Consider the following 24,246-nt stretch of genomic DNA (forward strand, 5'->3'; position numbering starts at 1 on the left):
AAGTGTGGCATAAAATTAAAAGAAGAATTTTGTTTTAGTACAAACTTCATTCTTTCAATGATATTAGTTAAAGCTTACAATTGGCTTATGAAACATGACCTGGGGCTCTTGCAGCCACACCTCTGAGCCAGGGCCCCCTCCCCACTTCCACTTAGGGTGAAGGAAGGGACAGACTTTATCTTGAAGTGTGATGTTCCTTGTTATGAAATAACTGGATTTGGGGGGATGTACTTGGGTGTGTGTATAGTTATATGTATATATGTTCGTATGTGTGTGTGTATGCATATTTATGTGTGTATAAGAGTACGCACTTATGTATGTATTTATATGTACGGGTGTGTGTATGTGTATCTATGTATGTGTGTATATATGTTCCTATATTGCCCTGGCCGGTGTGGTTCAGAGGTTAGAGTGTCGGCCTGCCCACCGAGGGTCACAGGTTCGATTCCAGTCAAGGGCATGTACCTGGGTTGCAGATTTGATCCCCGGCCCCAGTCAGGGCATGTGAGGGAGGCAACCAATCTATGTGTCTCTCACGTTGATGTTTCTCTCTCTTCCTCCCTGCCACTCGCTCTAAAAATCAATGGGAAAAAAATATCCTCAGGTAATGATTAACAAAATATATGTGGGTGTATGTACATGCATGTGCATATGTGTGTATGCATATATATGTATTTATGTATACAGGGTGTCCCAAAAATTATGCACATTTTGAATAATTATAAAGGCAGTTGTTATTAAAAATACATTTAATTTCAAAATGTAATAGAAATCAGCTATTAAAATGTGAATACATTTTTTGGGACACCATATATATATATTCATGTGTGTATATGTGTGTTTATATGCATGGTGTGTGTATATATACATGCGTGTACACGCGCGTCTTTGTGCATGTGCATACATGCATGTATATGTGCATGTGTGTGTGTGTGTGTCCGTCTGTCCCTGTGTGTGTGTGTGTGTGTATACACACACATACATATACCTCTGCAGTGATGGGCTCTGACCATAACGTGGGAGCAGATAAGCCCTTCCCGTTCAGCACACACTGATGGAGCCTGCCTCCGTTCTCCCAGGTCCCCATTTGTTAGTAGCTCCAGGCTGTCTGCCCAGTGACCCCGAAGCCCTGGGACACCTTCCACTGGTTGGACATGTGGGGGGGAAGGACCCTTGGGTTTCTCACTTCCGCGATGAGATTGCGCAACACGGGACACCCGGATTGTGAAGAAAGTGTATATGGCTTTGAGTATGACTTTCATCATCAGGAAAAGCAAGGAGGACGCGTGGGAGGGCCCCTGACATTGGGAGGCAGGGTCACCATGTCCCCCGTCCCTGCTGCCCTCGCTGTGTGTCAGCCTGGCCATCGCCTTGCCTCGCTCTCCCGCCAGAGCTTGACCTTCGCTGGGGCACCTGCCAGCGGGTGTCTTCCCTTGCGGGAGACAACGGGTCCGTGAGTCGTGCCCGTTTTGGAAGCACGGGTTCCACAGGTCTGACCTGGGAACAGCCCCTCCTCCTGCCTCTGTGTTCTGAGACCCCTGGACCAGGCGTGGTCAGGAAACACCTGTCAGTCGAATGCCACACAATTGGCATCATGGTCTCCAGGAGCTTTTCAGAATGGATGGCCAGTTTCCCGTGCACCCTCAGGAAACCACCGTGCTGTGTAGGTCCTGCCGTGAGAGTGAGACTCGGGGACGGGGTCTCGATGATGACATCGTGGCTGCACTGCAGAGCCCTTCCTCTGTGCAGGCATGTTGTGAGTGCTTCACATACTGTCCCATTTAACCCTGACCACCCCATTCCACAGATGGGGAGACTGAGGCTCGAAGGAGCCAGTTAGTGAGGGCGGAGCTGGGGTGTGAGCCAGGAGCTGTGCTTGTCTGTCAGCCCTGCCGGGAGAACTTGCTGCACCGCGGACACGTTCTGTCCTCACTGTCCAGGGCGGCAGCGCTGGCCCCTGGCCCCGTGTGGTGTGGAGCACTTGAAATGTGGCTCGTGCAACTGAGGGGTTGAATTTGAAAATTTTATTTGTTTAAATTGGAATAATTACAGACTGACTGTACTCGCCGAGTGTCGGACCCTCTGACGTAGCCCCGGTTTTGAGAGTTAAAGGTGTCCAGGGTTCCGCCAGCCCGTAGCGAGGCTCCTTACTACCACAGATGTGTTTGCTGCCAGGTGAACAGCACGCAAATGTCTGAAATAAATGGCCGGGGGTGCGGGAGGTGTTGCATCAAGGGGAGCGTGGACTCCTGTTCTCCACAAGTAACTACCCGAGGGTTTGAGTTCTCCGAAGGATGACTCCATCCTGGATAAGGAAATGTGAGTGGTCCTGCAGGTCCTCAGGGGAGGTTCTTTTCCTCCTGCCCCTGACCCCTGTGGAAGGCTGGCTCTGCTCCCGGCGGGCGCCCCCTGATGGAGGCCGCAGGCAGTTCGTCCTCTCAGGCCTCCTGGGCAGATCCCTTCTGTGCTAAGGAGTTTCAGCATCTACAGAAAGTGCTCCTTTGTTCAGGGGCAGCCTCTGTGTATCCACAGGGCTACAATTGTCTCCTGCCTAGTCCAACACCCCAAGACAGGTGGCCCCTTAGGTCAGCGCCTTCGGAACCCGATTCTGTTTCACAAACAATTAAATGACATAATAGCAAGCCTCAGATGGACTCTTTATGTAACATTTTGCAATCAATCTTCGGGAATCTGTCAGAGAAAACAGCTCAGTGTTTGCTCTGTTTTCAAGCGTGGTAGTACCATGCTGTGTCCTGAGGTTGTGTGAGGGTTAGATAATCAATGACAGTTGCACCAGAGGGTCCCTGTATGCCCGGCGCAGGCTTGGTGCTTTTGTCCGGGCAGGAACAGGGAAGCCAGCGTAGACGTCTTGCCTGTAGAGGGGCATGTTCATCAGCCTCTCGTCACGGCTGACTTCTGTGTTTTCGTTGAATTCCCAACTGGGATTTTTACCAAGAGCCTAGATTTCCTTTCAGCAAACCTCGTGTTCAGCAGGTGAGCGGTGGAGTTTGGGAGGCAGGGAAGTGGGGAGACGGTGCTCTCTTTCCCTCGTGAACGGCGATGTGGAGCGCGGCGTCCTGAGGGCGCGCGGCCCTGCCCCAGGACGAAGGGCCGGGGTGACCGCCTTGGCCACCCCACGCCGGCAGGTCTGTCATGGCCAGGACACTGTCCCCCCACGGAGCCTGCAGGCCCGGGCGGCTCTGCCCTGAACGAGCCTTGCCCTTCGTCCGTCTTTTCCTCCCCACAGCTGGCTGCTGGTTCCTGCAGTGTTTCAGGTTAGGGTAACGCCCAGGGTGGCGAACGTAGGTCAATGAGATGGCCATTCACACCCACCAACACCTCCCACGCCCCCCAGGACTGGCCGATTTGTTCCTCCTGGTGGGTCAGCCAGTTCTTGGCATGTCGCGGGCACGTAGGCAGGAAGGACCGTTGCCACGTGCAGAAAGCACCGGCTTACACAGTGTTTGATTCTGGGCGTTTTCCTCCTCGGGAAAGAGGCACTCTAATCTTAATTAAAAATTTAATTCTGTGGCACGCTGTTTCAAATTTTCTCAGCATGAAGCTGACAAACAGCAGGTGCCCTTGAGCGAAAGAATAATTAATAGGTAGAGATTCTCGGATTATAGAGGCCTCAGGTGAAAGGAAGACACAAGAAAGCAGGAAGGAGACAGCTCTATTTAGGCTCTTCGGCGAAGTCTGGCTTTCAGCCACAGCGGAAGAGTAGCTCATTTGTACTCACTGGTGTTGGGTCACTCATTCACTCGTTCATTCATTTATTCACTCATTCAGCCAGTGTTGCTGGTAGGCAGAGAACCAGGGACAAACGAGACACGGTCCTGCCCTGAGGGAGTGGTCAGTCCTGGGGAGTCAGACCTCATACTGATGCCGGGAAGATAAAGAGGGGAGTCCCACACAGCATGTGAGGAGGCACCGAGGAGCATGGAGGAGCCCTGCTCCCTGAGGCTGTGGCTTTAGGAAGGCTTCTCAGAGGAGGTGACATCTGAACTGCTTGCTGGCAGAGCAGGAGTTATTTCGGGCAGTGGTGGATGTGGGAAGGTCTAGGAGTCTGGGGATGCGGTTTGGGAGCTGGGGAAGGTGAGAAACTAAAGGGCGGTAACTGGGGAGTGCAGGATGGGTAATAGGATACAGAAAGGTCAGATTTTAACTCATTTTTCACAGTTTCATGCCAAGTGTGTTTCCTCCTGTGTGTGTTCTTCTAGTTATTGGCTTCATCATTCATTTATCCAACCAGCCATTCTCTTTTCCTTCCATCTGTCCTTCCTTTCTTCCATCCTTTCTTCCATCCACCCATCCAACTGTCCCACCCTCCCTCCCTCCTTCCTTCCTTCCCTCCTTCCATCTATCCCTCCATTCACTTATCCATTTCTCCTTCCCTTCATCCATCCATCCCTCCCTTCCATCCATATCTTCATCTATCCCTCCATCCATCTCTTTATCCCTTGCTTCCTCCCTCCATCCCTCTCTTCATCCCTCCTCCATCCATCCCATATTTACCAGGCACTTGGTTGGGGCCAGAAACTGGTAAGTGGAGGGATGTGGAGTTGGGGAGTTGGTGTCCTTCAGTATCCAGAGACATAGTTCTTGGTCTTCGGGGACCTCAGTGTAGTGGGGGACCGAGCCACAAACATCCCCAGCAGTCACGGTGTGCAGAGGAGCAGCAGGAAGACCATCCCAAACTGGTCAGGTGAAGAGGCGGGAGGGCCACGGATCTGCTGCTGGCCTGTGTGTCTGCAGACGGGTGTGCAAGCTTTCAGAGGGAGACTGTTTGCTGCTGCTCCTGGAGCGTGGGCTCTGGCCTGCAGGCAGTGGGCAGGTGGGTCCCAGGCTTGTGAAGTGAGTGAGTACCACCTGTGCTGCAGCCGCACCGTGTTCCGGAGAAGCAGGCTTGCTCTTGTCCTCTGCCTGCTATCAGCCTCGTCCCTCCGCCCCCCACCCTCGCCCCTGCGTCGTCATTAACCCATGTGGCTCATTTCACCTAGTCGGACCCAGCTCCAAACTCCTACCCCCAAATCGGGTGCAGGTAACCATGCACTTCCTTGGTGACGGAATGCACCAGAATGTCCTCCTCATCCCCAGTGCTCTGCACACCACCATGGCCCACAGCGTTCCTCGCTCAGCGCTCCTCGCTCAGGACGCCAAGGGTTCACAGTTCACAGTGCACGGCGCCCTGACTCACACCCTTTCCTGGGGGACCCACCGCACGTGGTGTGCAGGAGAGCGCTTCAGCCGCAGGTGTGGGGTGGTGTCCACGCTTTTAGGGCTGGCGAGGCGGTGAGAAGGGGGGTGCTGACGAGGGAGCCCAGTCCCTCTCCTCCAGCAGGAAGATCCCTGAGCCCATTTCTGCCCTTCCAGCCTGTGCGCGGTTGTGATTATATGTAGCTGCACTGCACCTTTTAACTCCCTTCGCTTGTAGATTGCCGAACAGACTGATGCCCTGGTCCTTAACGATCGTCCGTTGCTTTGTTTCAGGGAATCGTGGGCAATTTGGCCAGTGGCAAGTCGGCCCTGGTGCACCGCTACCTGACCGGCACCTACGTCCAGGAAGAATCTCCCGAAGGTACGCGGCCTGGCAGGCAGGCTCAAGCTTAGGAGAGCTTAGCTTGTAAATGTTCTGTAGCATACTAAATCGTTACTTCGATGTATCACACGTTAAGAAAGTAATAGAGCACCAAGCAGTAGAAGTCCTTAGGTATATTGTTTCTTCTCCAATATTGGTCGCTGACCCACTATATTCTCTGTGGCATTCGGAGCAAGAGTAGAACCATGAAATAGTCTTGAATTGATTTCTCCCTAATAGTCCTGTCCTTTCCAAATGTCAGTCCAGTCTCACTCCCTTCAATACTGCTCGGCCGTTTCTCCGACCGGGATGTTGGGTTTATCCATACTGTGTACGTCCTGTGACGTAGTCGTCGCTATGAGGCGTTCAGATGCCTGCCACCACCTGTTGGAGTATGTTCCCCCGTTATAGCGTGTGACAGACATGTAATGGTCATTTTGCATGAGAAGAAGATGTTTCGTTCGCCTTTAGGCTTTTCCTGCTTCCGGTAACATATCCATGTTTTATTTTCTGCTGTAAATAAAATGCTGTTAGGAACCCAGCAGCCCCCGTGTCCCTAATCCAGGCCTAGTCCACAGGCAGTTTTTCTAAGTTATATTTTCTCTCCGTATAACCTTGTAAAATCCAACTCTGAGACACTGAATTTCTGGTTCCTTCTTTTTCTTACTGGCTGTTCCATTCTTTGCAGATATGGATGCAGGTAACTATGCCCTTTCTTCATGGTAGCGCTTGTCGTGTTTGGAGAGAGGAGAGGCGGCTGTGTCCTGTAGCGTTCCCTCCCCTCCTCGTCCTGTGCTCCATCCCGTTGCCTTTGATTTTGCCTTTTTTTTAAGTTGAACATTTCACCTGTTGCGTCCCTTAGCTGTGTTGTTAGCAGTAGTCTAGCTTCCTGTGTTCCCTGTAACACCTGTTTAGTGTCTAACTCCTGTCCCGGGGCCTGTGGAACCTTCGGATAGCGTGGAGGGGTGGATTCTGTGGCCACCTTTGCTCGGGGCTCTGCCATTCATTTGCGGAACTTTACAAACACATAAAAGCCCCGTGGTGGTCCCCAGGGAGAGGCCGACTTTTTGCGTGAACCGGACGGAGAGGATGGTTTAGAAAGACCGGAGATGAACTCGAAGGCTTGAAGGTGGGAATCCGTGCGCAGACACGCGGCCCCTGGTGGAAAGTGTGTGCAGATGCATGGCTGCGAGAGCTTAGGGAGGCTTTCTGACGCCTGGGGTCTGCACCTGGTCGGGCTGCTGTATTTGTTCCTTTGTGTCTGAGTGTGGCTTTGATTTTGCTAGACTGAGGTTCACTGGTTCCTCAGGTGTAGCTACTGTATGGGTTGGTGACCCCAGCCGCTCAGGGTCTGGGTAACCTGATAGCAGGCGTAATGATCACCTCTCCAGGTAAAGCAGCCTACACCGCCCACCACACCCCTCAGGCACTCGGATGCGAGCCCTGCCCCTGGGGGTGCTCTGGCTGCTCTCATTAGGCTCTGGTGTCTGCCTGGCTGGTACCGTCCGTGGCTGGTACCGGAGTCTCCGGCCCTCTCACTCAGGGACGCCTCTCCCTCCCCCTGTGTTGTCTTTGCTGTGGCTGCGCTCTTGTCCCTGTGCACGGTCACAGTTTGTCCTGTCACATTTGGGCCTGACTGTGATGTCTTTGCAACTGGCCTTGTGTTTTTATTAGCATGAAGGCATTTCTCTTGAATGTCCATTCGTTAAAAGTAAAAATCGTACCCAAACTACGGCCCCTCATAGCCCAGATTCTTTGGTTTTTCAAGTAACACGTTTTACTCTACTGGATTTCATGGTATTGCATGCAGTTTTCTAAACACGATTTCAAAGGGTGGAACTGCGTGCGTTTGTACACGCAAGGACATTCCTTCCTCAGCTGCGCGGTGGAAACATCTCCTCCCTCTGGCCCGCGCCTGAGGCCCCTGCTTCAGGAGGAGGACAGTCCCCGGTCTTCTCCCTCCACCTCAGGGGCTCACCCGGGCACCAGGCCGCCGGGCCTCTCACTGACTGACCCCAGGTCCAGGGTGTGGGGGTGCTGGGAGTTTGGAGCAGCACCCACCCAGGTGCACCCAGTGGACGTGCATCGGGGCCTTTGGGTGCTATCTTGTGCTGGAAGCCCCTTAGCCCCTGAACTCCTGTTTCTCAGAGCCTGGCCACCCGCGCCTGCCTGAACCAGCCCGGTGGCCGTGTCTACGGAGACCAGGAAACACTCCCACAGCCTGTCCATGTGCCCCGGCGCGTCTCCTAATGGCAGCAGGAAGGGACCATGGTTGTTTCAGAAAGAAAATGAATGAGAAAAGCCTTGATTTCTCCCTGTCTCACCATGGAAGTTCTTTCTCACAGCCAGGGAGCCTGTAACTGCAACGTGGTTGCCATTCTTGTCGAGGGCATGCCTATGGCTCAGTGCCCGTGCGTACTCTACTGGGAAGCTGCATGCGGAATGTTCTGGGGTTGGAATGGACTGTGTCTCTGCACAGGTTGGAGCCGTGGCATCCCCCCCGGGGGTGTGGCTCAGCCCTAGCCGTGAGTCGTCAGGTCTGCCTGTGGAGGCCAAGGGTCAGGTTAGACCACAGCTGATGGTGTGTTGCGGGCACCAGGCCACGGGGGCTGGGCTTTGAGCTGGGAGACCTTTCCATTTCCTGGCGTTTCTTCTACCTCCTAACAGATGCTCCTTCCTCTTCTAACTGCAGGAGTGGTCACCTGCCTCCCGCCACACGTGGGCAGCGACTTTAAATGAAAAACATGTTGCTGGTGGTGGGGCTGAGTGACCCGCCCGTCCACATAGCGCATGGGAGCTCCCTGCGGCTCCTCACGCCTGCACAGGGCTGTTCTTTAGATTTAATTAATGTGTAAACGCCCTAGCGTTCCTCTGACCCGAACCAGGCCCTTTAGATTGCTGGGAGGGGTGGTGAGGGCCTTCCTGTTTCAGGGTTCTCTCTCGTGACCTCCCGACCTTCGCCGGAGCACACTTGCATCGGATGGAGTTCAGCGGGATCTCAGGGGTAATATTTGCTGTGTTTTAGTTGTGTGATTTGGGTTGGTATTTTAGTCCCGTGGCAAAGAGAGCTCATTCACACAATTCAGGTCATTTTAAAGATACAATTTAAATGACAGCAGGTTTAAAAGTTATGTGTGTTTTTTAACTAGTGAATTAACAAGGCCACAGTAGGTAACTCAGTGGGGAGCTTTTGATTCCATGAATGTAATCCAAAGAGTAAAGTTTTTGTACAGGCAAGTATGTTTGTAATTGTGTGTGTGTGTGTGTGTGAGACGTGTATGCGGATGGCGTCCTGGAGCTGCCACAACAAATGACCACAGACCAGCGGCTTAAAACAAGGGAAGCGTTCCCTCACAGCGGTGGGGCCCGGAGTCTCGGTGGAGGTGGACGGGGTTGGTCCTCCCAGGCTCTGAGGGAGAATCCGTTCCGTGTCTCCCTCCTCGCTTCTCGGGTTGCCAGCAACTCTCGGTGTCCTTGGTGTGCACGCACATCACTCCAGCGTTGGCCTCAGTCGCCAGGGGGCCTTGTCTCTGTGTCCAAATGTCCCTCTTCTCACCAGGACACCCGTCCTAGAGGTAGGGCCACCCTCCTTGAATAGGACATCATCTTAACTTGAACACATCTGCAAAGACCCTGTTTCTAAATAAGGTTACATCAGGGGCTTGGACCGGAACGTAACTTTTTTGTGATAAAATTCAACCCGCACCGCATGCGTGTCGTACGCATGCAGAGTTCAGACAAGCCGCTCTCACAGCTGTGGAGTTGCCCCGTTACCTCTCGGTGGCCAGGCCTTGCTGCGATCTCGCTGCTGGTCTCTTGAAGGTCACACGCACTCGGTTCGTTTACATGTGACCTTCACACCTCTGATGGGATTTCACAGCTGCCACTCACTCCTCGGCCATTAGTGCCCTATTCATGGCTGCTAATTAGGATTGTGAGTGGCGTTTGGCGTGTAATCCGAGTTTCTACCTCACGTGCTTAATATTCACCCTGTTACAGACCCCAGGCGACCGCCACTCCGCTTTTAACTCTCTCCCTTGAAAGAGGAACAGAAGGCAGGCGTTCAGTGCTGTGTGGGAATTTGAACCAGGACCCCCCTGAGACACTTCCCCCCCAGCAGGCCAGGAGGCTGTGTCCCTGTCCCAGGGACATCTCTCTGTAATTCCCCTTCTCTCGATGCAGTGGAGCTCAGCCTGGCAGAGCCGCTTGTGTGGAAGGACTTGGGGCCCAGGAGGCGGAGCCCCAGCCGGTGCCTCCCTGTTGGTGGGGAAGGGGGAGGGCCCACTTGCTCCCTGGTGGGTTGAGCGGAAGGTTTTAAGGTTGGTAGTGACAAACTTAAGAATGTCCGTAGAGCTTCCTTCCTGTGGTTATAGAATTAACTGCTGTCGGCCACTTTTGTAAGGAGCCCTGGGCTGTGAAGTGGGTAAAAGTGCCAGGATGAAGTCCAACAGGTCGAGAAACTTCTTCATTCGGATCTGGAGCAAACCCTCCTCAGGTGTGGGCGTGGTGGGCGAGGCCCGGAGCGAGGGTCAGCGGGGTCGCTGCTGCTGCTGCGGCCGCAGGAAGGGCTTTGCCGAGGGGCTTTCGCCAGGTATGACCGAGGAGCGACTGTCCCTGACATTCCAGGTCCTGTGAGCTGAACCCAGCAGGATTCCTTCTGCAGTGAATGGATCTTCCGCTTCTCGGAGGCTCTTAACCAACTCACATTTGTGAGCAAAAATCTCCCTCCCGGGCCCTGGCAACCCCGAAGCTGTCTAGGCCCGAGGCCAGCCGGTTCCTGGCTGAGAGCCTGGGGGTGGGTGACGTGCCCGCGTGAAGGCTGCGATGGCACCTCCTCTCACCTCCGGGAGGGTGGTCCTCAGCTCACGGTTACCTGTGAGCTGTCTCTTTCATTCCGGTTCTTTCCAGCAGTGACCACACAGATGAGGCAGCACCTGGAGCTTCCTGTGTGCCCCCCCCCACCCCCCCGCCGCCCCCAAACGGAAAACACTACCTTACAGCTGGGAATCTCAGCCCTGCACCACCCATTTGACAAATATCACAGACTAAGAGAGTCCAAAGCGTGCAGGCGAGGAATGAAAGCTGGGTCTTTCACGTGGAGTGGAGGGAGCAGAAGCCAGCGTCCTTCCCAGATGGGAGATGCCTGGGAGTTCTCCCTACAGAATGATTGGGGACAGTTAAGGGTAAACCCGAATGTCTGCTATTTGGGAAAAGTTGTAGGGGAAAATGAAATGTTAGACACTAAGACTAATTATTACTGTCAGGTAAGGAAAGAGAACATGGTTGAATCAATAACAGAACCCCCCTCTTGTTCTGTAAACGTTTCCCGATAGGAGCCCCCCAAGTCCTGGCGAGCAGTCACTGCACGGTGACATGTCCCCGAGGTGCCTGTCGTTGCTGACCGGACATGCCACACGCCAGTAGCTGTCATTACACAGGCGCCTGCTTGTCACTCATGAGAAGGCGGGATGTGTCAGGGGGCTGGCCTGTGCCGTGTCTGAGGTTTAAACGGCCAGCGTGGAGCTGCCAGCCTCCCAGGTTCCGGAAGGTGGGTTCTGGTTTCCACAGCGTGTACCCGACTCAGCCACATCCCACGTGCTCGTCTCTCAGTGAGTGTGTAACACACTTGCCAGGGTACGCTGGGCGTTACTGCGATACAGGTTCAGAAACACTTCTGCATCTATTTTCAAAATCCCCGAGTCCTGTGGGGACGCGCTCCTCGGACACGGCTCTGAAGCCGAGCGCGGCTGGGAGAGAAAGTGCCCCTGGGCCGCGGCATTGCAGTCTGTCACCAGGGCGTCGCCTCCTCCTCGCTAAAGCGACATTGGGCCTGTGGCTTTTCCCTGGAACGGCGTTGTGATCGGCAGATTCAGATCTTTCTGCCTTTTAGGAAAATGCATTTTATTTTCTCTCTGAGGAGTCTTTCAGTTCTTTTGTTGGGGATTTGTTGGCAGAAATACCATGTATCCTTTTGCGAGGGACTTTTTCTGTCTTCCTGTGAATTAACTGCTCTCTAAATACTTTATTTCTGTCTTTTTAATCTCACTGTGTTTATTTCAAGCCATTTCTCCGTGTGGGAAACTCAGTTTATAGCAGTGTCTCCTCTGTTCCTTTTCCACATTTTATTTCTTCTTTGCAAAGTGGTTTTGGTCCTTGTGGAGCAGAAAGGGCCCAGCCATCGGTGCTGCCGAGCCAAACACGGGAGAGACATGGAGAACCGCAGCGGAGAAACCTTGGCCGTTTTATCGTGAACAGTGCCTCCCAGGAGAGTGGAAGCTGATGCGCCAAAGCCCAGGCTCCGATGGCGCGTAGGGGACGGATTCTGTGGGCAAAGGCACCAGGCTCCAGGGCGAGGGGTCCAGGGGTGCTGGGAGCTGATCGTGGGAGGTGAGCGGGTGATGAGTCATTTCTTCAGGTCTGAGGACACTCTGAGGTCTGCTCCCAGGTCCCTCTGTCTGGTTTTGTGGGAAAGTAGCCAGAGGGTCGTTCCACCTGAGGGCTCAGGAGCTGGAACGGAACTCAGGTGAAGGTTTGGTCGTTAGCCTGCGGAGGGCCTGACCTGGGACCTTAGTCAGGTCTGGTGCTGTCTTCTGCTGCCTCGGCGGTTGCTGGGTATCAGGGTGGGGGGCTAGGTCTCTGAGGGGTTGAGAGAATTTCCATAGCTAGGATTCAAAGCCAAATTGAATCAAAGTCATAAGGACCCTCAGTTTCCTCCTCAGTTCTAGAGTTTTCCATTTCATCTCCTGTGGTTTCAAACTCTCATCCCTGGAGTCCTTGCCTTTCTGAATGCCCGTCCTTAAGGGGAGTTCGGGAGGGAGCACTCCACTCTAAGGGTTTCCTTCTGCTTTTTGGGCTTTGTTTTCTTCTCCATTGGCTATTCTGCTTGCTCCCTCCCGCCCCTCCTCCCCCCCCCCCCTTCCCTCCTTAGCTCTGTGCATGATGTCCTCCCATTTCTTCAGCTTCCTCCTCCTCGGGCGTCAGCCCAGGCCTCTGCTGAGACGGATGCCATCTCGGCTCGGCTCTGCTCAGGGACACAGGCACCGCTCATCACTCACACGCCCCGGGGCCACCGGCATCTCAGGTGGCTGCCGGGAAGGGATGGTTTCTCTCCCTCAGTCCCCGTCAGACGTGGGGCGTGGGGAGCTCCCCGCCATCTGGTTTCCTGTGCAGGAGGAGGGGCTGGAGGAGATGCCCCTCACGGGGAGTGCACCTGAGAAGGGATGGGCCACTCTGCCCACATTCCCGTTTGCCAGCCGTCAATCACCTGCTGGGGAGTGCTTGGGCCTCACACCTGGGGCTGGGTGTTGCTTTCCTGAGTTACAGTGTAAAATGCCTCCGTGTGCCCTCCCTGTGTTAGTTTCTTTCCTCCACGCCAGGGGTCCGTGTGGCTGTGAGACTAGGCGCCTGTCCACCAGCTCTGGGCTCTTCCTCTCTTAGGCCAGTGTTGGCTGGCTTCTGTTGGGAAGCCACACCCCTGTTCTTGGTGGATGGTGCCATTTCTTCCTTTCGGGTTTTTTCTTTCTTCCCCATCTCCTTTTTTATTTTGCTTAGATGGGGGTTCATGAAGTCCTCGGAGACCCTGGCCTGCTCAGGAAGTCCCCACGTCACCACCGGCACATAGCAGTCACCACACATTCGATCCCTCCTGTTAGTGTAGCTTATGGAGTCACTTAAAAAAAAATCAATGTAAGTTAAAAAAAAAAATTGGCAGAGGAAATGAAATCTGATTCAGTTAAATTTTATAAACTAAAATGTTACCAATAAAATTTTCCCCAGGGTAAAAATAACATGTGGCCCAACATTTCTCTTAAATGTCACCATACAAACTGTCTCCAGAATCTCCATGTTCATAAGTTACCGACTTCAGTATATTTGTCAAAGCTGAAAGAGTAAAATTAATTTTAAAAAATTTCTGGCGCATTTGTAATTAAGATTTTTTAATATTCTCTTAGAAATGAAAGAGATTCTTGGTTCTTTTCAATGTACCCCTCTCCACTTGTCTGAAACAATTAGGAAGCAATACATTTTGCAGGCATTCTTTCTATTTCACCATGGGGCCGAGTCAGGAAGAAGAACATTTTAGGCAAATGTTGAAAATGTTTTCGTGGACGGGAATCGAACCTGTGAGGTAGGAGACCCGGTACCGGAGCCGGTGACCCAAGGCCTGTGTGCACCTGAGGGAAGGATCGCGGCTGGTTGACCACATCTGATCAGACGCTAGGAGAATGCTCCTCCCATTTTTTATGGAAAAGGTAAACAGTACTAGAGTTTGAAACACAACGCAAATTTTTGTTTTTGCATGGAAAAGTAAAGTTGAATGGTTGAAAAAAGTGCAATAAAGTGACAGGCGGGTGAGTTTCTTTATACTTCCCTAAGCCCAGGGTGAGCTTGGAGCTGGAGGCAGCCAGCCCCCTGCTGGGCTGTGAGTGGAGGAAGGAAAAGACGGGCCTGTTCTCCAGGTCCCCCTCTGGGCGCTGGGCGGCCACGGGCAGGCTGTGGCTCCGCAGCCCGGGCTGTGCTGTGCAGAAAGCACAGGAGAGGCGGGCAGGCGGGCAGGCAGGCCGGCGGCAGCGCGTGTGGGCCTGCCCTTCCGGGCTGCGAGGGGCCCGGGGACCTCGGCCCGCGTCCCACGGGTCTGCGTGGTCTGCCCGGGAGATCTGGGTGGTGATGGCGCCCCGGGTGACGGGGAAGAAATGCAAACTAGCGAAGGCTCGCTGTTACCACGTCCGTCTCTGCTGCTTGCAGAACGTTAATGATACGTTAATAGCTTTCGGTCCAATTAGCCAAAACGATAGAAGCAGAAATGTCAAACATCTGTGGCAGTGTTTACTCTAAGCTTTCCCCCTCTTTGGAATAGGAAAATTCCGTCTGCTCCTTCCCCCCAAAGCAGAATGACAACACAGATGGGGCGCCGATGCCTCTGTGCAGACGCCTTTCAGACAGGGCTCCGTGCAGCTCTGCCGTCTCCTGTGAGCTCCGGGGGCTGGGGACCCAGCCGTTCCCTTCACTCCAGCCTCCCAGACTCCACGCTGGCTCCCAGGGCAGAGGCCAGGAATCGGGACAGTAACCTTGGAACTTTCAGGGTAATTGGTTACGGCAGATTATAAGGGACACCCTTAATTTAAGTCTTTCTAAAACATGTTTCTATCCTTCCTGTGTGCTGGTCACAACACACGTGTGTCCGCAGCCCCCTTCTTGGTAGTGTGTTCGGTTTCACCTCTCACCCATGTGGGGAAGAAATGAAGACCAGGCTCACGTCAAAGGCGAGCTCAAGGGCATCCACGGTGACCAGGGCAGTTGTCTGGGAACCCCGACAACTTGCCTTTGGATGAAACAGAAATGCAACACATTGAGCGTGAGGTGGAGGTCAGACAAGGGCGCACTCTGTTCTCAGGGAGGTGAGCGAGTGGCTTCCGCTGTCCGGTGCAGCTCAGGGCGATGCAGCCCAGACGGTTCTGTCCAGCACTTTCCTCTGCCTGCTTGCCTCCGGTGACCTCACCACGCCTTTGGCAGGAATAGATCTAAGTGAAAGGGGCCTCCCTTGTCCCTTCTCATCAAGGCGTCATCACCGGGACAGGGCCCTACGCTTGCCGCTGCCTCCCTCCCTCCCTCCCTGCGCACCTGCACGCAGGTGTGTGAGCCAGACGTGTCGACGTCTGCTGGAGCGGAGATCAGGGGGACACTTTCTAACATGCAATGACCCCCGACGGCACTTAGTGTTAGGTAATGGTAGTGGCCGTCAGAGCAGGTGGAACACCATAATGTAACATCATAGGGTGGGCCCTGGGCCAGGCTGTGCCTATATGCTGGGAATACAAAGTTGGGTGCAAGAGCCTGCAGGAAGGCAACTGGAATTTGGGTTATAAAACAGGCAGGTGTCAGCTCTACCTTAAAAACAAAACTGGGTGTTGAGTCGCGTGGTGCCCTCTAAAGCGCTGGTGGAAAGTGATCGGTCGGCCGGTGAGACGCAGGGCTTGAGTTTACAACGCCGGCCTTGGTGGCCCTGCCTGCGGAGGACCGCCTGGCGCCCGCCCACGTCCCCCTGAGGCCTTCCCTCTGTGGCTCGGAGGTTGGCTGCAGAAAACGCATTTTAAATTCTCTCCCTCTCCGGTGAGACCATGTTGCTCCAGCGCCCAGCTGCCACGTTGAGGTGAGCCGGCTGCAGTCTCACCTGTCACAGTCATAGCTTTTCCTGGTCACATTCTTACTTCCTCACCCCTGGGTGCTGAAGCTCCCGGCTGAGTTTTACCTGATTACTGCACTTTGGGGTTCATGGCAAATGCATATGAGTATTTCATTTTAATTTTTTTTGATGCACATATAATACCTGAAATAATTATACAAGCCAGTTGCAAGTGGCTGATGTTTGTGAGTGTAAAATATTGAAAAGATAACGCTGTATCTTGAGGGGAGGGTGGTAAAGAGGTGCTTTTAGAATTGGAAGGGGCCTTGCGGATATCAAAAAGAATGACCTCTCCTTAGAGAGGCGAGGAAAATTAGGTCTGAAGTTCTTGGCTGAAGGTTGCAAAGCCAGAGACCATAGCAAGCACAAGGGGAGAGAAAGGGAGAGACAGAGGGAGAGGAGAAAGAGAGGAAGCGAGAGAGAGCGTCCTGGGTGAGTGCATAGAGGGAGAGCAGAAACTTGTAATCAATCGGAGGATATATAGTTTCCCGGGGCTGCTGTGACCAAGTACCGCCGGCTGGGGGCGCTGAAACATGCTAGTAAGTGTATCCTCTCAGTCCTGGAGGCCAGAAGCCCAGGAGCTGGGAGTGGGCGGCACCAGGGTCCGTGCAGAGCTGGTCCAGCGTCAGGGTCTCGTGGCCGTGGCGCCAGGGTGTGGGGGCGGGGGTGTGGGGTGGGGGCTTCTGTCCTGTGCCAGGTGCTTCCTAGCTCATTCTGTAGTCACAACAGCCTAGCCAGGAGGGCATGCTATCTCCCTTCCCCTCGAGGAGCCGCGATTTGGGGGGGGTGGGGTAGGTCATTGCAGACCCTCCTGCAGCTGGCAGCGCAGGTGCTGGTCTGCATCCAGGTGCGGACAGTCTGCTCCAGCCCTCAGAGTGCCTCATTCCGGCTCCTCCGCGCAGACTGCCCTTGTCCGTGACAGTGAAGGAGCGCAGCCTGAGGTCCTGTGCTTCCTCTGAATGTTGGAAGTTGTCTTCGGTTTTTCTTGTTGAGCAGACTGACCCCAGTAAAGCAAGTGTGTTTTCCCGGTCACGCGGAGCCCCCGAGGTGTGTGGGACTGGATGCGTGTGTGCTGGCGCAGAACAGCAGTTCCGCCTGCCTCTCGGGTGCTGGAGTGGCCCAGCCCCCACAGACCCCGGGCCCTGGGCTGGAAGAACCCCCGTTGGGCCACTGGCGGAGTGGAACGTGGCTCCAGGCGGCAGAGGACCCGGCGCGCAGGCTCTGGGTCGGTGGGAGGGCCGGCCAGCTGGCTCTCCGGCGTGCGGTTACCTGGGGCTGCGATGCAGTTTCTGGAAGGAGCTGCACCTGGAGCAGGACCGATGGGTTCCTCGCTCAGAAACAGAATCCAGAACCTGCGAGGGTCACCTGGAGCGGACTTGCTCAAAGTCTCAGAAGGTGGATTGTCTTTGGAGGTGCCGAGGGACCAGGGACCCAGAGTGGCGGTCTCTCCCGCTGTCCAGGAGGGCGCCTGGCAACCCAGCCCGGGGTGGTGCTGGGAGATGCTGGTGGCCGTGGCGTGCCCCCCACCTGGGCGTTCGAGGGGCCCAGATGTTAGGGACAGCCCTGGCCTCCTCTGTGTGCCCCCCCCCCCCCCGCGTCCAGCAGGGGTTCCTGGAGGCTCCTCACTAACCCGCGTGGCCCTAACCCTCTGTCGCCGCTGCTCTGCTGTCTGCGTGCGGAGCCGCCATCAGTAGTTGCTGTCTAACCGTGTGTAGTAGTCGGCACCCCTCCCCTGTGACCTGTGGCTGCGGAAGCACCATCCCCATGATGTTCTGTGTTCCCACCAAGAACTGGGTTTCTCTTGAGGAGAATACAGGTCCTCAGCCCTCAAATTTGTCAGCGTGTTGTACACGAGGCGCCCGGGAGGCCTCACAGATTCGCTTGTTTGGCAAACTGAACACGCGCAGGACAATTTTAGTGCTCTCTTCTGAACTCGGCACCAGTGTCCCCAGCGAGCGAGAATCCCTGGATTTACGCACAAAGCCTGCCCTTAAATTCCACCCTCCTCAGCCACGAGTCTCCTGGCCTGGCACGCACGGCTGTGCATTCCAACAGAAACGAACGCGGGTTCTTTACGACAAACACGTAAATCCGAGTTCAGTTCGTTCAAAACCCGGTGGTTGCCGGAGGCAGATCCGAAACCCACTCCTAAAGGCTCTGAGTTGCCTCCAGGGCGGCAGCCTAGAGTGTATTTTTCCACAAGCGAAGCCCACGTCTGTCTGCCCTCTGCGCGCTCTGTCTTTCTTGCATAACGAGGTGTTTTGTGTGTGTGGCAGGTGGCAGATTCAAGAAAGAGATTGTTGTTGACGGACAGAGCTATCTGCTGCTGATTAGAGATGAAGGGGGCCCCCCCGAGGCACAGGTGAGTATTACACGCCAGCGGCCCACCAGCCCTACACCTGTTTCTGGGAACTGGACTGAGAAATCTGTCCAGCGAGCTCAGGAAAAGGGGACAGAGAGGCCCAGGAGAATGTCTTCTGCGATGGAGGGTCTTCTCATCTCTAAGGCACTCACTCTGCTCTTCCTTCAGATCGAATCCCAGAGGGGGGCTCAGGCTGTGCAGCCAGTGGTCACTCTCCGTGTTGCTAGGAAGGAAGGAAAAGCAGCACACTGTGCGCCGACCTGCCGGCGCAGTTGTTTGACTTCCGGAAATGTCTGTGTTCCCCGCCACCTCCACCCGAGTCAGTCCCCTGGCAACCTGGGTGCGGGCGGGAAGTTCCCTGAACGCTGGGCGTCACAGAAATGAGAAAGCCCGTGTGTGCAGCACCTCTTTCTCCCACTTATTCCTGTCCAGTGTAGCGTTTTACTTACACACTTTATGAGCTGAGCACAGGCTGTGAGCTGAATCTGGTGACTGGGGGGGCGTGCCCGTCTGGGTCAGCTCTGGCTCTCCAGGTGCCCGGGGAAGCTGCCCGGGCATTACCGTCCGATGCCCCGAGATACCGCCCGAGGCCGGACGCGGTGATAGGGCACAGCCCCCGGTGGTCTGCCTGCTGAGGGCGCCAGCACCGGGGTGGGGAGGACCGGGACCCCGGAGGTCTCCGTCTTCGCCTCTGGCCACGAGAATGTGTCCACTCGGTTTCCCCAGGGACCAGTCCTCAAATGAGGTCACGCTTCCTTCAGAAACCTTAGCCTAGAAGCTGACCCTAAAGGTTCCTACTTTGGGGGATGTCACGATGGAGCCTTGCAAAGTTATGGCCAGAGTTTTGTACAAAATGGGGCAGTGTGTACGTGAGTATTCAAGGGGGAAAACTGTTCTCTGGCTCCCATCCCTAGGCTGTGTGAGCCCGGGTTCCTTTCCATGGTTTCATGGCGTTTACATTGTCTGCCCGCTGACCACGGCGTCGTGAATGGACTCCCGAGGCTGTGGCCACTAGCGGCACCTGAGGGTGGTGTGCACACGCTCTCCTGTTGGTAGTTGGTAGTTGGTGGGGGAAGCTATGGGGTGTCCTGGAACAGCGCCACCTGCTGGTGCTGGGCGGTCAGGACGCACCTGGAGAGAATGGGGCTGATCTGCACTTCCTCTGCTGGGAGGTCCAGACAGTGGCGGCTTATGTCTTGGGGGTGAGCTGGTCCCGGGGACTTGAGGCACTGAGGTGCTCCTGCCGTGCGGAAGCTGCCGGCCCTACCCCTTCCACACAGGGAAAGGGAAATGTTCTCAAGGTAGAGAAGGGAGGGGGGTGACTCTGTCCAGTCCTGGGGTCTCCTCAGGCCCATCTCAGAATTCTATGTTCCTAAGGTCTTGTTCTCACTTAGTTTTATATTTATTATTTGAAGATGACACGGTGCAGACCCAGCCCTTCCTTCCCCTACGTCTCCTCACTCAACTCCTCTGCCTCCTCCCCTTCTTCTCTCCCTAGTTTGCCATGTGGGTGGACGCTGTCATATTTGTCTTCAGCTTGGAGGATGAAATCAGCTTCCAGACGGTTTACCACTATTACAGTCGGATGGCCAGCTACCGGAGCACGAGCGAGATCCCGCTGGTGCTGGTGGGAACCCAGGGTGAGTGGTGTCAGCGCGCAGGTCGTGGTTAAAGCTTTGGGGCAGTGGCCCTGGCCGCTGTGACTCAGTTGGTTGAGCATCGTCCCATGTACCAAAAGGTCACAGTTTCGGTTCCCGGTCAAGGCACATGCCCAGGTTGTGGGTTTGATCCCCAGTAGGGGCATGCAGGAGGCAGCCAACCGATGTTTCTCTCTCTCCCGCTCCCTCTCTCTATAATAAAAAACACACATTTAAAACAATAAGGATTTCAGCAGTGGAGCAGTGAGCGGATTCATGGGCTCTGTTTGGTGTGGAGCAATTTCAAAGTGGATTAAAGGAGAAATAATTTCCTGCTGAAGGCTCACTTTTTACAGCTTTCATGGAGAACACACCTTACCCCTGCTCTTTTGTTTTGTTTTGTTTTTTAAGCATATTTTTAAATGGTAGGTGGTCAAATAAGTAAAACCTTCAGAGGGGGAAGATTTAACCTAAAACCAAATAGGAGAGAGATTCTTTAGCCTAGAGTGCCCTCTAGTGGTCAACAGGAAACAGGGCATGCCGGTTAAAAGTCCTTGGTCTGTTATGTACAGAATTGGCATATTTGAGTTGATGGCTTGACAATTCTTAATGTTTTAGGGTGAGTAGCTCATCTAAAGCAGATCCTGCTTAACGCTTCTTAAAGACGAAGTGATTCATTTCCAATAAGCGCCCCTTCCTGCAGCCTGCGCAGGGTATTTCTGAGCAAAGTCAGGCTCTGTGAGCGTCTCCTCACCGGCTGCCTGAGTTCAGGGGGTCGTGCTGAGGACCTACATGCCTTTTTGCTGGAGGCTCACTGGACAGGGGGTGGGTGAGCTTTCAGTGAGGCCAAAGGTTCTGTGTGAGTGGTGTGTTACCTCACACATCAGTGTTTACGGTGTCAGGAGCAGAGGGGAGTGTCTGAGCCCCAGCATCTGGACCCCTCAGGTCTGGAGGTTGGGGGATGGAGGAAGATGAGTTAAGTTCCTTCTTTCAGGGTACCCGGGCTGCTCTGGGGCTCGGCCGGCATGGGAGGAGACTGGAGAACGAGTCCTCTCTCTGGGACAGTTGGGGCATGTGGACGCTCACTTCTGGATGAGGTGATTGTGACGTTTGCTAAGCTGGTCCGTTTTCAGGGCTTGCAGATTAAATTGGTCTGAGGGAGAAGCGGGAGCTATAAAAAGATGCAGTTACAAATGAACGGAAACGGGAGAGCATTGCGCTGCAGTGCTGAGGGCGGGGCGGCCAGGCCCCTTTCTGTTAGTGACAGCACATCTCGGAAGACAAAAAGGAGTTCCCTTACCTCCTCACCCCACCCCGTCTCGCTCGGCTCCCAGCAGCAACGCCCTGCATTTGTCTCATTACTCATCTTTATTACTTCCTGCCTCCCTCCCCAGCCGACTTGGATACCCCCGTGGGCGTGTGGGGTTTTGCCTGCTGTGTAAACGGGGGCGCCTGTGCCTGGAACCGGACCAGACTCTCATGGAGGCTCCGAGCGCGATGCTGGGTGGGCACCGAGGGCCCTGCTGGTGTGCAGAATGCTTTCAGCACGTGCTTTGTGCATCAGCAGGCCACCTGCAGACAGCAACCCTGGGGTTTTCCCTGTTTAAGCTCTTTTCCTCGGGGGCCACATTTAACTCCTACTCCATCTCCTGGTCTTCCTGGGCAGTCTTTTATTCCATTTCAGAAGCAGGAGCCCCTGAAACAGACTTCTGCGAGTGACGACTAGTCTAGTGTGAGATGATGATTGGGGGGAGGGGCGGGTGCGGGTAGACTGTGTTCTGAAAACTCCAGGTTCGGAAAAGAATCCTGTCCCTACAGGTGAGGCGCAGGTCTTGGCTTCTCTGTGGTCTTAGGTTGTGGCAGGAATTGCAGCTGCGTGTGGTCACCGTGTCGCCTTCCGCATTTGTCTGTTCCAGATGCCATCAGTTCCACCAACCCGCGGGTCATCGACGACTCCCGGGCGCGGAAGCTCTCCAGCGACCTGAAGCGGTGCACATACTACGAGACGTGCGCCACGTACGGCCTGAACGTGGAGAGGGTCTTTCAGGACGGTAAGTGCCCGCCGTGCACCCAGCGCCGCTTCCCACACAGCAGGCCCGCGTCCACGCGGGGCAGGGTCCTCTGACGTGTGGGCACCGGGGGCGAGTCGGAGCTCTGCATTCCCATGATGCCAGTTCTGTGCTGCTCAAAGTGGCACCTTCGGAGGATGGGACAAAACCCCTCTGAAGCAATCCTGCAACCGATCCTGTGTCACATCACGGGCCGCTCTGTGTTCGGGATGAAACGCTTCTCGAGCTATTTGTGCACATGGTTTTCACAGTTACACGTGACCGTTTCTTCTGCACCGTGGTTCACATTCCTAATTCAAGCCCATCTCTCTAAAAGGTTTAGGTAGTTCATGTCAGTCTTTGAGGAGAATAAGCTGAAAGAAATGAGTCCAATTTGGGCAAAAAGGGAAAAAAAATCACACACTCGGACTCAGGGTGGGGGCTGCATGACGTTTAGGAATTGTCTCTGTGACTTGTTTCATTGTCGAACTCCTGCCTTCAGGGACAGCCATAGGCCAGAGAGGACGTTGTCCTGCGGGAGGGAGCGTGCCGTTCCCGAGGGGGTGACCGCTCACGTAGATAAGTGTAAGGCACTTGTGAGGTGGGAGAGGGGGCGGATGGCAGGAGGGAAGGGTGGTCTGTAGCCTGGAGGTTCTAGAAGGTCGGGGGTAAGGTGGCTGACCCATGGTTGAAGACCTGGGAGAAAGATGTTCCCATCATCTGTCCCGTATCTTATTTTTTTTTCCCTTCTTTTTAATACTGATTTCAGAGAGAGGAAGGGGGAGGGATAGAAACATCAATGATGAGAGAGAGTCATTGATCAGCTGCCTCCTGCACGCCCCCTACTGGAGATGGAACCCACAACCCAGGCATGTGCTTTGACTGGGAATCGAACCGTGGCCTCCTGGTTCATAGGTCTACCTACGCTCAACCACTGAGCAACACCGGCCAGGCCATCTGTCCCGTTCCAGATGGGACTCCTGGGAAACAAATCCCGGGTCCCCTCCCTTCTGGTTTAAATCCTCGGTGGCAGCCCCACCTCCCTGTGGTGCCATGGGGCTGGGCCAGAGCGGGCAGCCAGGCATATGGTGTCTTCAGAGGCTGCCCGAGCCGCCCGGAGTCACAGAGGCCTTGTTCTGCACCAGCCCTGGCGGAGGCCTGCTAATATTAGTAAAATTGGTGGTAACTTCCCCCAAACCGGGAATGTATGCTTTTCTTTTCAATGTCCAAATTAGTTTTCAGATGAAATTGAAGGAATACCACTCGGTAGCATTTTATTAAATTTCGAAGATCGAGTCCCTCCTCAGGCCATTCCCAGGGGCCGCTGTGGGGGCAAACCCCCCATTAAAACCTGTGGCCGCACCTGCACGGCCGCACTGCACTGGTGGCTCCGAGACGCCAGCCAGCCTGGGAGGCACTGGGCACGGAGGCACGTGGGCTTCCTCAGGGTCTGACAGGCAGGGTCACTGTTCACATCGAGGAGCCCACACCCCCTGAAAGTTCAGGTGAAATGTCAGTGAAGGGTCCCCACTAGGCCCCAGGGCCAGATCCAGCCAGCTGCCTGCTTCTGTCAACAGACTTCTCTCTGAATCATCGGTCGGCTGCCTCCTGCACACCCCACACTGGGGATCGAGCCCATAACCCGGGCATGTGCCCTGACCAGGAATCAAGCCATGACTTTTGGTTCCTAGATCAATGCTCAACCACTGAGCCACGCCGGCCAAGCAATAAGTTTAAAAAATAAAATTGAGGTTACTTAGCACATTTCATACCGTAATTATATAGTACACATGTACATACATATATATCTATATATATTTAATTAGATCATGGACTCTGTAATTGTTAGTGGTCGAAGTAGTTGCTAACCGAGTGGGGACCATCCGCTCAGCACTTCACATCATTAACAGGAACTGTCCATTTTCATCCTCAAGGAGAAAACTTGTAAAGTTTAGAGTTAGACATCGAGGCTCAGAAAAGTTACGTTGCTTGACCCAAGGTGCTCCACCTGGATTGGATCCCGTCTTGAGACCCTGAGCCTAGAGCCTTAACTGTGTAGTTCAGTGATGGCGAACCTATGACACGCGTGTCAGCACTGACACACGTAGCCATTTCTGATGACACGCGGCCGCTGAGGCGGCCGCATGCTGAGGATGAAACATTTGCTGCTCCTGAGGATAAAACATTTGTGAAATAATGTTTTTTCCTCAAAGTGACACACTACCTGAGTTATGCTCAGTTTTTTGGCGAAGTTTGACACACCAAGCTCAAAAGGTTGCCCATCACTGGTGTAGTCATTGGTGGACAGAATCCGGGCCCGGCCGCCGCAGGGGAGGCCTGGGCAGGGGGAAGGCCCGTGCGCTGGCTTACTGTCCACCTGCAGACTCCGAGTGCGTGGATCTCTCCTTGGACTGTCTGGCCTCCCATATGCCCTGGCA

At 54.4% G+C, this 24,246-nt stretch overlaps 1 protein-coding gene across 3 annotated transcripts in view; it reads left to right on the top strand.

Annotated features, from left to right (window-relative positions):
- Positions 1-24,246, top strand: part of AGAP1 (ArfGAP with GTPase domain, ankyrin repeat and PH domain 1) — a 413,559-nt gene that overhangs the window by 138,275 nt on the left and 251,038 nt on the right. For all 3 annotated transcript variants that reach the window (XM_079783223.1, XM_079783222.1, XM_079783221.1), the window contains exons 3-6: positions 5,491-5,578; positions 18,038-18,123; positions 19,622-19,763; positions 21,677-21,811. In XM_079783223.1, coding sequence (XP_079639349.1) covers positions 5,491-5,578; positions 18,038-18,123; positions 19,622-19,763; positions 21,677-21,811 — 451 coding nt within the window. The remainder of the gene's footprint in view (positions 1-5,490; positions 5,579-18,037; positions 18,124-19,621; positions 19,764-21,676; positions 21,812-24,246) is intronic.

The sequence above is a fragment of the Cnephaeus nilssonii genome (assembly GCF_951640355.1).
Source record: "Cnephaeus nilssonii genome assembly, chromosome: 10".
Classification (NCBI taxonomy): Eukaryota; Metazoa; Chordata; class Mammalia; order Chiroptera; family Vespertilionidae; genus Cnephaeus; species Cnephaeus nilssonii.